The 14315-nt window shown below is 36.9% G+C and overlaps 1 protein-coding gene across 1 annotated transcript; it reads left to right on the top strand.

Annotated features, from left to right (window-relative positions):
- The first annotated feature begins 9026 nt into the window (after positions 1 to 9026).
- On the top strand, positions 9027 to 10083 carry LOC138869516 (uncharacterized). The gene is made up of 3 exons (XM_070147139.1): positions 9027 to 9260; positions 9396 to 9645; positions 9788 to 10083. Exons 1-3 carry the CDS (start codon positions 9027 to 9029, stop codon positions 10081 to 10083), a joined length of 780 nt encoding a protein of 259 aa, XP_070003240.1.
- Positions 10084 to 14315: the final 4232 nt, after the last annotated feature.

Genomic DNA, 14315 nt, shown 5'->3' with positions numbered 1-14315 from the left:
AGGGATAATGGGGCTGCTGAAAAACAGGATAAATAGCACTTAGTTTTAAATTATTCAAAAGTAGTTTTAATGGAAAAACTTTCTGATTTTAAAGGAGAAAAGGGTCCATCCAGCACTAAACTGTATAGGACCAGCCCTATATAAATACAGGGAGCTGGACAGACTGAAAAGAAGAGTTTTTTTTAGAGAGGGAGTCCTTCAGAAGAAAAATAGGAAGAAGAAAAAATAGGAAGAAGAAAAATAGGAAGAGAAAAATCTGATTTGAAAGGAAAAAGAAATCAGATTTTAACAAGGAGACTTTAGGCAGATTTGAGATTGAAGAAATCTGATTTAGGAGGAAAAAAAATCTGAAAAAACAGAAGATTTTATGAAAGAAAAAGAAAGGAGAAAAAGAGAGTGTGAAATTGAGGAGGAAAAATCAGATTTAGATCAGATTTTAAGAAAGGAAAGAAGAGAAGAAAACAGAAACAGAAAAAAATCAGAAATAGGAATCCGAAACAGGAAGAAACTGAAAATCTGAAAAAATATTATCTTTCTAGAATCTGTCCGTTGTTTGTTTTTTTTGGTGGATATTATTCAGTCAGAAAATCTGAAATCTTTCCTTCAAGTTTCTGTCACTATTCATCTGGGTTAACGGGTCTTGTTCAGACTTGCTGTGTTATTGGTATATTCTGCTGGTTTTGTTACTGCTGCAACTGCTGAAAATTTACTTCTTCTACCTTCATTTCCAGGTACTTATTTCTTAAATTCTATGTTGGAAAGAGATTCAGCATGACAAATCAATGAAGCTTGAATTGTAGTTCTATTTTTCCATTTATCTAAGTTTGTTATTATAAATTTTCAGTTTTCGTTTCATGTTGTTTCATATAGAAGTATGCTTGACATGTTAATTATCAGTTGATCATTCTTTTGAAATTCATATAAGTGTTGTAATAATATTACCTATTCCAGAATTTCATTAAGGTACAATTATGGTTGATTTGTTAAGATAGGGAATTTGGCATGAAGTTGGCTATTAATTAAGTCTTACGACATTGTTAGATAGGTATAAAGTATTCTGGAAATATCAAGAAAATGAGTGGTTAGTGTATTTCGATTATTTGGTTGTGGATTAAGGCTAGATGATGATTGGTTGTATTTTATTCATATATGGCTTAGCAATGATTATGGTTAACATCAATAGTTGGAAGTTGCATGAGTATCCTCCGCTATGTTTGCAAACGTCAAAATAGGGCGAATAATGTTGTATGCAATATTACTTTATTAAGTCAATTAGGTAGATTTGTTCTCTTTCTTAAAATAACAAATGGCCTAGGAATTGTTATAATGTGAAAGTTAGTAACAAGGGTTCTCATAAATTGAGAATCCAATCGGTTTGATTATATATATCTTACATTTAATCATAAGCATAATTAATTAAAATAATTTCGCCTATTAGATTAAAAACGAGTATATGAGAATAAGTTGAGATGTATAATCATAAATTGCCACACTTTATATCAATGGTAATTAGAAATAGAATTTGCACCTAGTAAATAATGAAAATTCTTGGAAAATATTTCCTTCCTTTATGAATCATTCATTTTCAGTTTCATATGCAATTTATTCTTTGGCATATATATATATGTCATATTTGTTAAAAAAAATAGTATTAATCATATTTTTATTCTGTTCTTTGAATTTGAATAGTTGGAATGAATATAATTTATACTCGGAAATTATAATCAACGGGCAACCTTTAATAGATTGCGAATTCTTTTCAAAGAATTTATAGGCCTCTAAAATGGGAGTTTCTCATGATTTTCACATAAAAAATATATGAATATAATAAACAATTTGTGGAAAATCCCTAAACCATTACAAATATTTTGCGCAATTAGGGATGCGTTCGCGTACCCTGATTATATTTTTTAAAAGCAAATTCGGATTATGCGTACACGCAATTTCGAGCGAATATTTAAGAAAAGGATTTTTCCAAAGGCGTTAAATCAATTTCATAAAAAAACCGAGATGTGCGGTTCACTATTAAAAAAAAAACAAATTTTCTTGATTCGACACAATTTCGAAAAAATGATTGTTTAATAAATATATTATCAAAAGTTATCGTGTACACGTACGCGTGACACAATTCCGCATTTATAAATTTATAACACGAATATATGTACGCGTAATTCGATTCAAAGAAGGGTCCTTAATCACAATAAGTATAAGCGGCATTGACTAAGTTAACACAAAAAGCTACCAAATTCCAGTGGTCTGACACTTGTGAACGTAGTTTTCAGGAGCTGAAGAATCGATTGACATCTGCACCAGTGCTCACTCTTCCTGAAGGAACAGAAGATTATGTGGTATATTGTGATGCCTCAGGTATAGGTTTGGGGTGCGTATTGATGCAGCGTGGGAATGTGATTGCTTATGCATCAAGACAATTGAAGAAGCATGAAAAGAATTATCCAACCCATGATTTGGAATTGGCTGCAGTAATATATGCTTTGAAGATATGGCGGCACTACTTATACGGCGTCCATGTTGACATCTACACAGATCACAAGAGTTTACAATACATCTTCAAGCAGAAAGAGTTGAATTTGAGGCAGCGTAGGTGGCTTGAATTATTGAAAGACTACGACGTCGAGATATTGTATCATCCCGGTAAAGCCAATGTTGTGGCAGACGCTCTCAGCCGTAAATCAATGGGAAGCTTAGTACATATTGAGGCAGGTAGATGGGGGTTGATTAAAGAGCTTCATCAGCTAGCCAATATGAGAATCAGATTGTTAGACTCTGATGATGGAGGTGTTACTGTACAGAATACATCAGAATCATCTTTGGTAGCCGAGGTAAAAGCACGACAATATGAAGATCCTATCTTAGTACGATTAAGAGAAAGCATTCAACAGTGTAAAAGTATGGCTTTTGGGATCGGAAAAGATGGGGCACTGAGATACCAGAGCCGATTGTGTGTGCCTAATGTGGCAGGGTTGCGAGAGAAGATTATGAATGAGATTCATCAATCCCGATATTCCATCCATCCCGGCTCGACAAAGATGTATCATGATGTCAAGGAGCAATATTGGTGGGATAATATGAAGAAGTCTATTGCAGAATTTGTAGCCCAGTGTCCCAATTGTCAACAAGTAAAGATAGAACATCAGAAACCCGGTGGATTGCTTCAAAATATAGAGATTCCGACCTGGAAGTGGGAGGTGATTAATATGGACTTCATTATTGGATTACCTCGCTCTTATCATAAGTTTGACTCCATCTGGGTGATAATTGATCGACTTACAAAATGTGCCCATTTTCTGCCAGTGAAGACAACTTACGCGGCTGAAGATTATGCAAAGTTGTATATCAAGGAGATTGTTAGGCTTCATGGTGTGCCCATATCTATTATATCAGACCGAGGAGCTCAATTTACGGCTAACTTTTGGAGGTCTTTCCAGAAGGGTTTAGGCACACAGGTAAATCTCAGCACTGCATTTCATCCGCAGACTGACGGACAGGCTGAACGTACCATTCAGACACTGGAAGATATGCTACGAGCATGTGTTCTAGATTTTAAGGGGAATTGGGATGATCATCTTCCACTCATAGAATTCGCCTATAACAATAGCTACCATTCCAGTATTAAAATGGCCCCATACGAGGCACTATACGGGAGGAGATGTAGATCACCAGTTGGATGGTTCGAAGTCGGTGAAACAGAATTATATGGGCCAGATTTGATTCACCAAGCTATTGAGAAGGTGAAAGTGATACAGGAGCGATTGAGGACGGCACAAAGCAGGCAAAAATCTTATTCTGATGTCCAACGTCGTGATCTAGAGTTTGAGGTTGGTGATTGGGTTTTCCTGAGGATCTCACCAATGAAGGGTATTATGCATTTTGGGAAGAAAGGTAAGCTGAGTCCAAGGTATATCGGGCCGTATAAAATTCTTCGACGGATTGGACAGGTTGCTTATGAGTTAGAATTGCCATCCGAATTGGAATTTGTCCACCCGGTATTCCATGTATCTATGTTGAGAAAATGTATTGGAGACCCTTCTCGAGTCGTCCCTATCAAAGATGTACAAGTTACAGAGGACCTATCATATGAAGAAGTGCCAGTGGCGATATTAGATCGGCAAGTCCGCAAGCTGAGAACAAAAGATGTAGCTTCCGTCAAAGTATTGTGGAGGAACAAAAATATGGAAGAAATGACATGGGAAGCAGAAGAGGAGATGAAGTCTAAATACCCTTACTTATTCCAGAATGAAGATAACAAGGATGCTGGTGGAAGACAGGATACATTGGAAGGTGAAACGGCTCTATGAGGTAAGCAATAATTTGAGAATACTCCTCCTTAATACAAAATGGTGATATGTAGATAATGTAAATATGCATAATGCTTTGTGTAGCCTTGTGAAGCCATATGTTGGGCTTAATTACTTGCAAGTTTTGCTAGTGACCATTTTATAGGGGAAAATTGATCGGAAATTTCCATTGGAATCCACGATGATTTAAACTCCCCATAAACCCTTACATTCGAGGACGAATGTTCCTAAGGGGGGAGGGTGTTACAACCCATATCCACATGTGTTAGTTCATGCCATATATTAGTTAACATAAATCCAAGAAGGAATTATCTTTGAGATGATAAGAAGTCAATCCTATTGGTCTTAAGTGATACAAGAGTGTATAAGGGTGATTAACCAGTATTAGAAGTTAAACGAATCAAGGATGTTGTAACTCGTATTTTCAGGTAATCTAGCGGTGCTTAATACACTCAAGAGGTCATTTATTAAGGTATTTTAATCATATAATATCCGTATCATAAGTCATGAAGTCAAACGAGTTATGAAACAAAAGTCGACAAAAGTTGTCGCAACTTAGGTTCATAATTTTACTTAAACATTGGGTCAAATGTTTCTAATCTTTTCTCATAATTTACAAGGAATTACGGGGTGATATACCAACAAAATTAAATATCTATGAGTCTAGTTTCCAACGCATTAAACCGTTCATCGATACTATCTCGGAGTAGAGAGATATTCGCATTTTCGCGAGACTGCGCCAAGCACCTCTCTATGGGGCCCACTAAGTCGGTTTAAGATATTTGGACCTATATAGGATGCCTCCAACCCGTTTTAAGTCATTTATTTTCACTATTTTCAGACCTTAGAACCCTAGGAACATCCTCTCAAGGTTCTCTCAAGATTCAAGACCCAAAAAAGGGCAAACAACACAAATCAAGTGTCGGGAATTCCGTGGCGCTAGTAAGTCTCTTGTTCTTCTTGTTGTTGCTCATTTTTGTGTCGTTTCAGCTCGTGTGGGAGGTTGTTTTAAAGGGTTTATGTTCTGTAAAATACTCCCTCATGTTCTTAATATCAATCCTAGGTGATTTCAAGCCTTCTAAAGTGATTCTAGTGCCAAAAAACACTAATTGATCGCTAGTTTCGCTTTTTTGTTGTTGTGGCAGCATTGGAGGGATATTTCATGGAAATTTAAGGTCAAATTGGAGTTGTTCTTTCTGTATAAAGGTAAGGAACCTCTTACTCTATATGTATTTAAGATTATCCAAGTTGCGGCTAAGCCATTGAAGCTAGAACTTGTGAGATATATATCGAAAGGCTTGGTAGTAATGTTATTGTTTTGTGGACTGTTTTGCGTTGTTGTTGGGCTGCGTATTTTACTACTATCTTGTGGAGTTTTGGAGGAGGAAGGGTGTGGAGAAACACCATATATATGTAGGGTTATGGGCTGATAGTTATTCGTAACATTTCCATGTTTGACACGACTACGGTGGTCGTCGTATGTATGGAGTGATTAGGCTGTGTGTGGACTATTTTGGGAGGCTCAATACGTTTATTATTGATGTTGTTTGGGCTGTTTGGTGACTGTTTTGAATGGTGTGAGGTCATATATATAGGGGAGGTGCTGTCCGTTTCATCGTAAAATAGGTTGTGGTCGATACATAATAGTTATGACGCTTAAATGATAACGATAGTATCGTTTCTCTTATTGTAGACTAAGGAGTTTTGACAATTGCATAGCTTGAGATTGGGGCAGTATATACAAGGTATGTGAGGCTATCCCTTTCCTTCTTTTGCACGACTCCGATTGTACATAATGTAATGAACGAGCTTCCAAGATACTCTACTCTTAGAAGCTAGCAGTACTTACATTGTTTTCCCTCTTATGGAACGATTGATGTTAATGTTGCTTCTCTTATTCTTATGTTATCAATGTTATTGGTACTTCCTGATTCTTATAAGGTTCATAGTGAAGAGTTAGTCCTAATAACGTGTACAGAGGATACCGACCTTACGTCACTCCGAAAGGTTTAGAATGTGATTCCATGAGTCGAGCATGCATTATATATATGTATCTATTTTACTCTACCGAGCCACGCTATAGTTGGCCGGGTACGGCACCTATTGTGCAACCACTGATCAGTTGGGTTTTACCGAGCTCCACGTGGCCGGGTACGATTCTACCGAGCCTATTATGGCCGGGTACGATATGATGATGATGATGCCCACAGAGGCGAATGCTTTAAAGGTTTATGTATTTATACATATGTATCATGCATTTCATGTAAGTAGCCCTCAGAGGTACTAAGATGTTACAGGTTGTATATTCTCTATCCTTGCTTACATTACTGATCGTATTTATGGTTCCTTGCCTTACATACTCAGTACTTTATTCGTACTGACGTCCTTTTATTTGTGGACGCTGCATGTCGTGCTGCAGGTCCTGATAGACAGGCAGGTGCAGCTCCCCCACCACAGTAGACTGTCCAGTTCAGCGGTGATTGGCGAGATCCCTTCTCCGGACTTGCCTTGGTCTTGGTATGCAATTTTTGTTATAGACATTATGGGTATGTCGGGGCCCTGTTCCGGCTATGTTGCAACACTTATGTTCTTTTAGAGGCTCATAGACAGGTGTCGGCTCATGTATAGTTTGGTATGCCTTGTCGGCTAGTTTTTGTTGTATAGTCTTTCATAGTAGCGTGGTAGCTCATACCTTATATGTAGTTTCTTGATTGTCTGGTCATCCCCTGCTATGTATGTTCATGCCGTCATATTTTATTGCTGGTTGTCCATGATCTAGGTCTACCATTTATATTGATCTCGTCAGCCCTAAAAGATAATAATGAAGGTTAGATGAAATGTACGTTGGTGCTCGGCAAGTGTGGTCGGGTGCTAGTCATGGCCCTTCAGTTTGGGTCGTGACAGCTGCTTACATGGAATTCACTCTCCATCAAATGGATGTCAAAAGTGCCTTCCTCAATGGCTATCTAAAAAAGGAAGTGTTTGTCAAGTAACCTCCGGACTTTGAAAGCAAGGAATGTCCTGATCATATGTACAAGCTTGATAAGGCACTTTATGGGATCAAGCAGGCTCCAAGGGCATGGGATGAAAGATTGTCAAAATTCTTGCTTGAGCATGGCTACAAGAGAGGTAAAATTGACAATACTTTGTTCTTGAATGAAAAAGGTAAAGATCTCTTGGTACTCTAGATATATGTTGATGATATAATCTTTGGAGAAACCACTGATAAGTTAAGTAAAGAATTTGCTAAACTAGTGGGGAGTGAATTTGAAATGAGTATGATGGGTCAGCTTAATTTCTTTTTAGGCTTACAAATTAAATAAAATTCAAATTGAACCATGATCCATCAACAGAAGTATGTGAAAGAGTTTCTTAAAAGGTTTAAAATAGAAGACTCCAAAGAAATTGACACTCTTATAGCAACAACCACAAAATTGGATATAGATGAACCTGGTTTATCTATCGATAAGAAGATGTATACGGGAATGATTGGCTCTTTGTTATATCTCACTACTAGTAGATTTGACATTGTTTTCAGTATAGGCCTTTATGCTAGATTTCAGGCAAATCCAAAGGAGTCTCACTTGATTGTTGTCAAGAGGATTTTGAGATACCTAAAAGGCACCACTGACCTTTGACTATGGTATCCAAAAGGTAGTAATTTCAACTTAGTGGGATATGTTGATGCTGATTATGCATGTTTTCTTATGGATAGAAGGAGCACAGGTATGTCACGCTTTCTTGGATCATATCTTGTTTCTTGGGCCACCAAAAAGCAAAATTTCGGGCCTTAACTACTGTTAAAGCTGAGCATGTTGTTGTTGCCTCATGTTGTGCTCAATTGTTGTGGATCAAACGGCAATTAATGGATTTTAGAATTGATGTAGGTTGTATCCTATCTTTTGTGATAACACTACTGCAATTAGTATGACCAAGATCCGGTTCATCACAAAAGAACTAAGAACATAGATGTTAGGCATCACTTTTTGAGGGACATCTATGAAAAGGATTTGATCACTGTAGAATTTTGTGCTACTAACAAGCAAATAACTGATATCTTCACAAAAGCTCTAAGTAGAGATCACTTTGAAAGGAACAAGTTAGAATTAGGTATGATTAAGATAACATAAAAGGGACCAGTTCTCACTCAAAAATTGGTTATATAATTTCTAAATTTTGTACATAATTTGATTAGAATTTGCCCGGTCTCATACTTTCACTAATATATTGTTGTACCATGTGCTAAAATGTATCATTAATATCTAATAATATTATCTTTATTTTCTTGAAAAACTCAGACTTACACAAGAGAATTCTTAGTGAAGAACCTTGTTTATCAAGTACATGGTATGTAATCTCCACTCTACATATCTTGAAATAATTATATTTTGATCATGATCAAAAGGAGAGTCCCATTTAATCCTAACCTCCCTCGAGCTTATTTGTTACAAAAAGATCCAGTTTCACTCAAGGAGAGTTCCCAACGTAATAAGTGCCAAGATTCTGGGGAGAGTCTCCAGCGTCTTTTCAAACTTACTCCCAGTTTGATTAGATTTCTGAGCTTCTGGAAAAGTTGTCGTTATCCAATTAAACTCCCTCTCTATAAATTTGATTTGGACTAACCCATTTCTGTACTTCTAAACTTCCCTGTCATCAAACAACTCTCCCTATCTTTTCTCATCTTCTCTACACACATATCCAAATACAGCAATGTCAACCCCATCTGAGAATCCCTCATCACAACCCAAAGAAACTACTCCCACACCATCTATCACACCTTCAACCACTCCTACCTCTAAGAAAGGAAGGTTCAAGATGATGGCTCGCAAGTTAGTCGCTGGAGAAGAACAAATCAAGAAAATTAATGAGCAGTTAAAAGCAATTCGGGATGAAGAATCCTTTAAGTATGTAACTGGGAGGGGGAGATTGTTTCATCTGAAACAGGTCAGGTAAAATCGGGTCATAAGATTACATCTGCAATGATTTCTGAGGTTGCTGAGAATTTGGAGAATAGGTTTGTTTTGGTGGGAATTATGACTGGGGTTGAAACCACTAAATTTGGGAAACTTGGAGGTAAAGATAAAAATAAAAAAGAAAGAAAGTAAAGGCGCTCAAGGTGATACGAGGGGAAAGGGAAAAGAAGGAGTGACTGAATCTTCACCTACTCCTACTAAATTGACTAAGGAGACTGGCGCTATGGTGTTGTGGAATGAGGATTATGTTGGGGAGGAAAAAGGGGGTAGCGGGTTTGGAGATGAAAGTGCTGCTGAGGAGTTGGTTAGGTTGAGGAAGAGGTTCTTTCCATTTGTGCAGGAAGAAGAGTTCAAGAGTTAAAATCCCTGAAACTGCTAGGACAAACAAGAAGAGAAAGACTGCATCTTTTATCCCTGTAGAGACTCCTCATACAAGAGGAAGAGCTACAAGGAGTCAGAAGAAGCATAGTAAGGCTAAACTTGAAAAGGCTCTGTAAGAGAGTAAAAGAAAAGCTGCTGCAAAGGGAAAGAAGAAAGTGAGTGAGCCTGTTAAGGCAGTTGACATTAAGGAGATGGACCTAGTCCTTTGGGATGAAGACAAGGAAGAGGAGGTGGAGGCTGTGACTCCAAAGAAAAAGAAAAGAAAGACTTCCAAGAAGAAATCACCTTCAAAGACTGCTGATGCAGAGACTTCTACCTTGGCAAAAAGAACTAGGTCTGCAAGAAAGTCTAGGAAAGTGCAAATAGTGGAGGAAGAGGAAAGTAAAGAAGAAGAGGAATCTGATGAAGAATAGGACAAGTTTGGGAAAAGAACCTTCTTGAAGGGTACACTCGTCAGAGACTTGGAGGAAGAAGGCATGGTGATGCTGCTGAAAAATCTACAACTATAGGGTTGGAAGGACATGGTCCTTCAGATGGATAGAAAGCTTGCCAGATCTGAGACTATGGAGTTCATGACAAATCAAATGGCAGAGTCACCAGTGTGGTGAAGGGGGTGACTGTAAGCTTTGATGACAAGGAATTGGGAGAGATTCAAGGAGTACCTGCTGAAGGTTACAATGATTACAAAAAGTTAAAATAGCCAAGTCTAGAAAACCTCCCTACCTCACTTGCCACTACAAGGAAGTTTGCTGACAATGAGGAAGAGCTTCATCCCAAGGCTATTTACAAAAGTGAGATAAGCCCTGCCCATAAAGTGCTGTTTGAATTTGTTAACAAGGTTGTGTTGCCCAAGCAGGAAAGAAGGCACATTGCCACCTTTATGGACCTGGTTCTTATGGAATGCCTGGATAGTGGGAGGCAGATCAATTGGCCTAGTTTTACCATCCAGCTTCTTTATAGGGTTCTAACTGGCACCAAAACACATGCCATATCCTATGGTTTTATTCTCACGGTTGTACTTGCTCACTTCAAGATACCCTAGAAGAAATGGGATGTTAGTACAAGCAAAGATCACTTTGGGGCCAACACCTTGACTGCATGTGACTATGAAGTCCACATTGCTCCCAAAGAACCCGGTTCATCCAAGAAGGTTTCTGTGAACAACAAAGTGAAAGCCTTGGTGCAAAAGAGTGGGGTTAAGGATGATGAGATTGAGAGGCTGAACAAGAGGCTGGCTGAAGTAGAAACTGAGAGGGATGCTCTTAGGGCTGAGCTTGCAAAGGAGAAGGAGAAGAATGAAGGCATTCTTCATGATATGTTAAAGTTATTTCATGCCAGAAACCAAGAACCTGGTCCTTTCTAGCCTAGTTAGACAAATCAATGACCCGGATGGGATTTTTTTTGTTCTTTTTGCTCATGATCCAGTATCTTTATTTTGCTTTATGCTTTGTGGATGACTAGTATCAATGATAATCAACTGTTTTTGTGCTCTAGCTATTTGTTAATGCTTATTAAATAGCTAATATCATTAGATTGATATATGATACTTGACTCCATTATTGCATTTGAAGCATCCTCAGTGACCATGCGTGATATGTATTAAAATCTGGTTATCTAATATAATGATGCAACTTTTCGATGATACCAAAAGGGGAAGATATGTTGTGCTTTTTACTTTGGACTGTGATATTTATAACCTAATGAACCTGGTCCTTGATGATTTGTGACTTTAAAATAGAAAGTGTTCTAACATTGTAATTGATGTTGAGTTGAGTTGAAACAGATCTTACCCTTATGAAAAGTACAGAGTTTGTCATCATCAAAAAAGGGAAATTTGTTGGCCTAAGTGAAGTTTGTTTTGATGATTGACAAAAGAACTCAAGCATGAATCAGATCCATACATAGTATACACAGACACGGGCAGAATCGAGCACAAGGCATGCATGTGAAGGAGATAAGCTTAAGTGGTTATATTTGATATCTCCTAAATGAAAATGTTGCATAAGTAATAAGGAGAAGGACTCCTTACTCAAAGGGAACTCTATCCTAGATAAGGGAGGAGTTAGAAGTTTAAGATAACTAGAACTCTTCCACCAAGGAAAAGTAAAGCACAAGACTTCTAGTTATTTCCTATTCTACTAACTCTATATATTTAATGATGTTCTCATTTTATAGGCACGCACAACCCTTGAAGTTAAACGTGAGTTGAGAGCAAAATAGCAAGGCACTTTACAAGCAATTCATGTGTGATTCAAGTGTGTGAACCTGAAGCTACATGAACCAGATAGAAGAACCAGTTCCAAGTGTCTGTCTTTTATTCTAGTTTCATTGTACTAGAGCTTTTGAGTTGTACCTTTCGGCTTTATCTAGAAGTAATTGTACTAGGTACTTTGAGTGTAGTATTCAAGTTAGAGTTAACTTGAAGTTGTCGCAACAGCTAGAGGTTGGTTGCCACAAAGGGTTAGAGGTAATCCTTAGGTTTACGAAGAGTTTTGTAAGTATTGTTTTTGGCTCAGTAATTTAGTGAAGTGTTGGGAAAAATCCTACTAAGTAGTAGGTCGTGATTTTTCACCTTTTGAGTCAGGTGTTTTCCACGTAAAAATACTTGTGTTCTTTACTTTCTGCATTTATTATTCCGCAACAATAGTATAAGGAACACATAGAAGAACCATGTCCTTCGATAATCTAGTGCATGCAAAACAATGGACACACACGATTCATCCCCCCTCTTGTGTGGTATTGAAGTATAAAATATCAGAGAATAAGTGGGCTCCCCCAGTAAACTTCACAAAAATAAACATAATTTGAAAGGCTTCACTTGCTGCAACGCGAGTGCAATATATACATATATTTTGCTATGTCACTTCGAAGGGCTTAAGAGATACACTGGAAAATAATTTGAGGTGTCTACTTGATAAATATGTATGTTGAGGTGTCTGTTTGACTCAAAAGATATCGAAATCTTTTTGAACAAATCAATCAAAGAAGATGAAGGGGTAAATCTTTGTTAAGTATAACAATCTCTAGAATGAAAGATAGATAAGGTGAATACGGATTATAAGAATTCCTTATCTCGTTTAGACCAAAAGAGACCTTTCACAATAATCTTCTCAATCCTTTATGTAAGCAAATTTACAGTAAGTATTATGGATTAGCCAAAGTTCCCCTTTACAAAGTTGTTTCATGCTCTATATATAAGGAACTCAACCTTTCTGAGCTCTAAAAGACAAGTTATAGGAAATATTCGAAAGAATATTCCCGATGTCCCCTAATGGGCCTGCACTACTACAAGGGTCGTACCGTCTCTTGTTCGCCTTAAGGTCGCCCTCTGCAAGATGTCGAGCCGTGAGGATCTCGTCGTTCGTCGTGCTTATCAGCGGTTGTGTTTGTCCAAATTTGGACCCATACAATGTCCATTTGATCGTTGTATACGATTTAAAGTGGCCATTTATGTATTTCGCCTATAACTTATGTTCTAAAATCATCTTAATTAAAAAAGCAATCTCTCTCTACCTAACAGTTACAGGGTGACTGGTTTGGGGCTTCAGAATGCTCTCGCTGTGACTTCATAATTTGTTTGAAATGACATGAATGATAATTATTTAATATATATTATAAGTTTGTGCGTAATTTGAATGAAATTGTGACAAAAAGAAATGGGATTGACGTAATTCGAGCTAATATGATTTTTTGGCTTTGCTTATGTAGTTTTCCGATGAGATTTGACGATAGTTAATTTTTTTAGATATTATCTATAAGTTGAGTGCCTTTATAGTGACAAAAAATAGTTTAATGACTTTTTTAGTAAAATAATATAAGTTGGACGACCATTTGAGGATTAACTATGTAAAAGAGTAAACTTTTTATGTAGAAGATAAAGAAAATTCCAGATAATAAATACCATATGAGTTTTGGCTCACGCACGTGCCCAATATTGTAAAGCTAGAATAGTTCACGTGCCCAATATTGTAAAGAAAATATTGAAGCATGCAAGTGAAAATATTGAAGCATGCAAGTGAATATATGATATTGCACATGAATTACTTAATACTATTTACATGCATTTAATTAGGAGCAAAGTCTTCCAATTTGTACAAAAGCTAACAAAACATCTATTCGCGAATGTAGTGTGTTTGCAAAATGACACATTCTTTACCTTGATGCGAAATTTACATTTTATGATTGCAAAATTACATTCTTTACATCTACGGAATAGCATAATGTGCAACAATTTGATAGTCTTAGCTCACCTCGTTCTTCTTGTATAAATAGGAAAATGGTATAAATAAAAGAGGTAGAGAAAAAAGTAAAAACAAAACAATTTAATTACTTTACAACCAAGAATCAAAGTTTCAAACTAAAAACCATATTTTTGCTTCTTTTTTATTTATTTATTTATTATACAGTTGATTGAATTTTATGTGTCATATTCTGATTTGGATAGCTGAACAACTAACAAAATGTAGAGGTTTCGTCCAACTCTCTATATGCAAAGTTCGGCCCCATTTAGAGAGAAAAACGGAATGAGTACTGTAGACATCAAAATTTTATCAGATCAAATCCATATGAAACTTGGGTTTGATCCTAAATTTAAGTTACTACAAGTAGAGTTCATCGAGGTTTCTTGGAGGCTACTCTACCTGAA

The sequence above is a fragment of the Nicotiana sylvestris genome, chromosome 5 (genome assembly GCF_000393655.2).
Source record: "Nicotiana sylvestris chromosome 5, ASM39365v2, whole genome shotgun sequence".
In the NCBI taxonomy this organism is placed as follows: Eukaryota; Viridiplantae; Streptophyta; class Magnoliopsida; order Solanales; family Solanaceae; genus Nicotiana; species Nicotiana sylvestris.
This window is presented reverse-complemented; position numbering and strand designations above follow the sequence as displayed.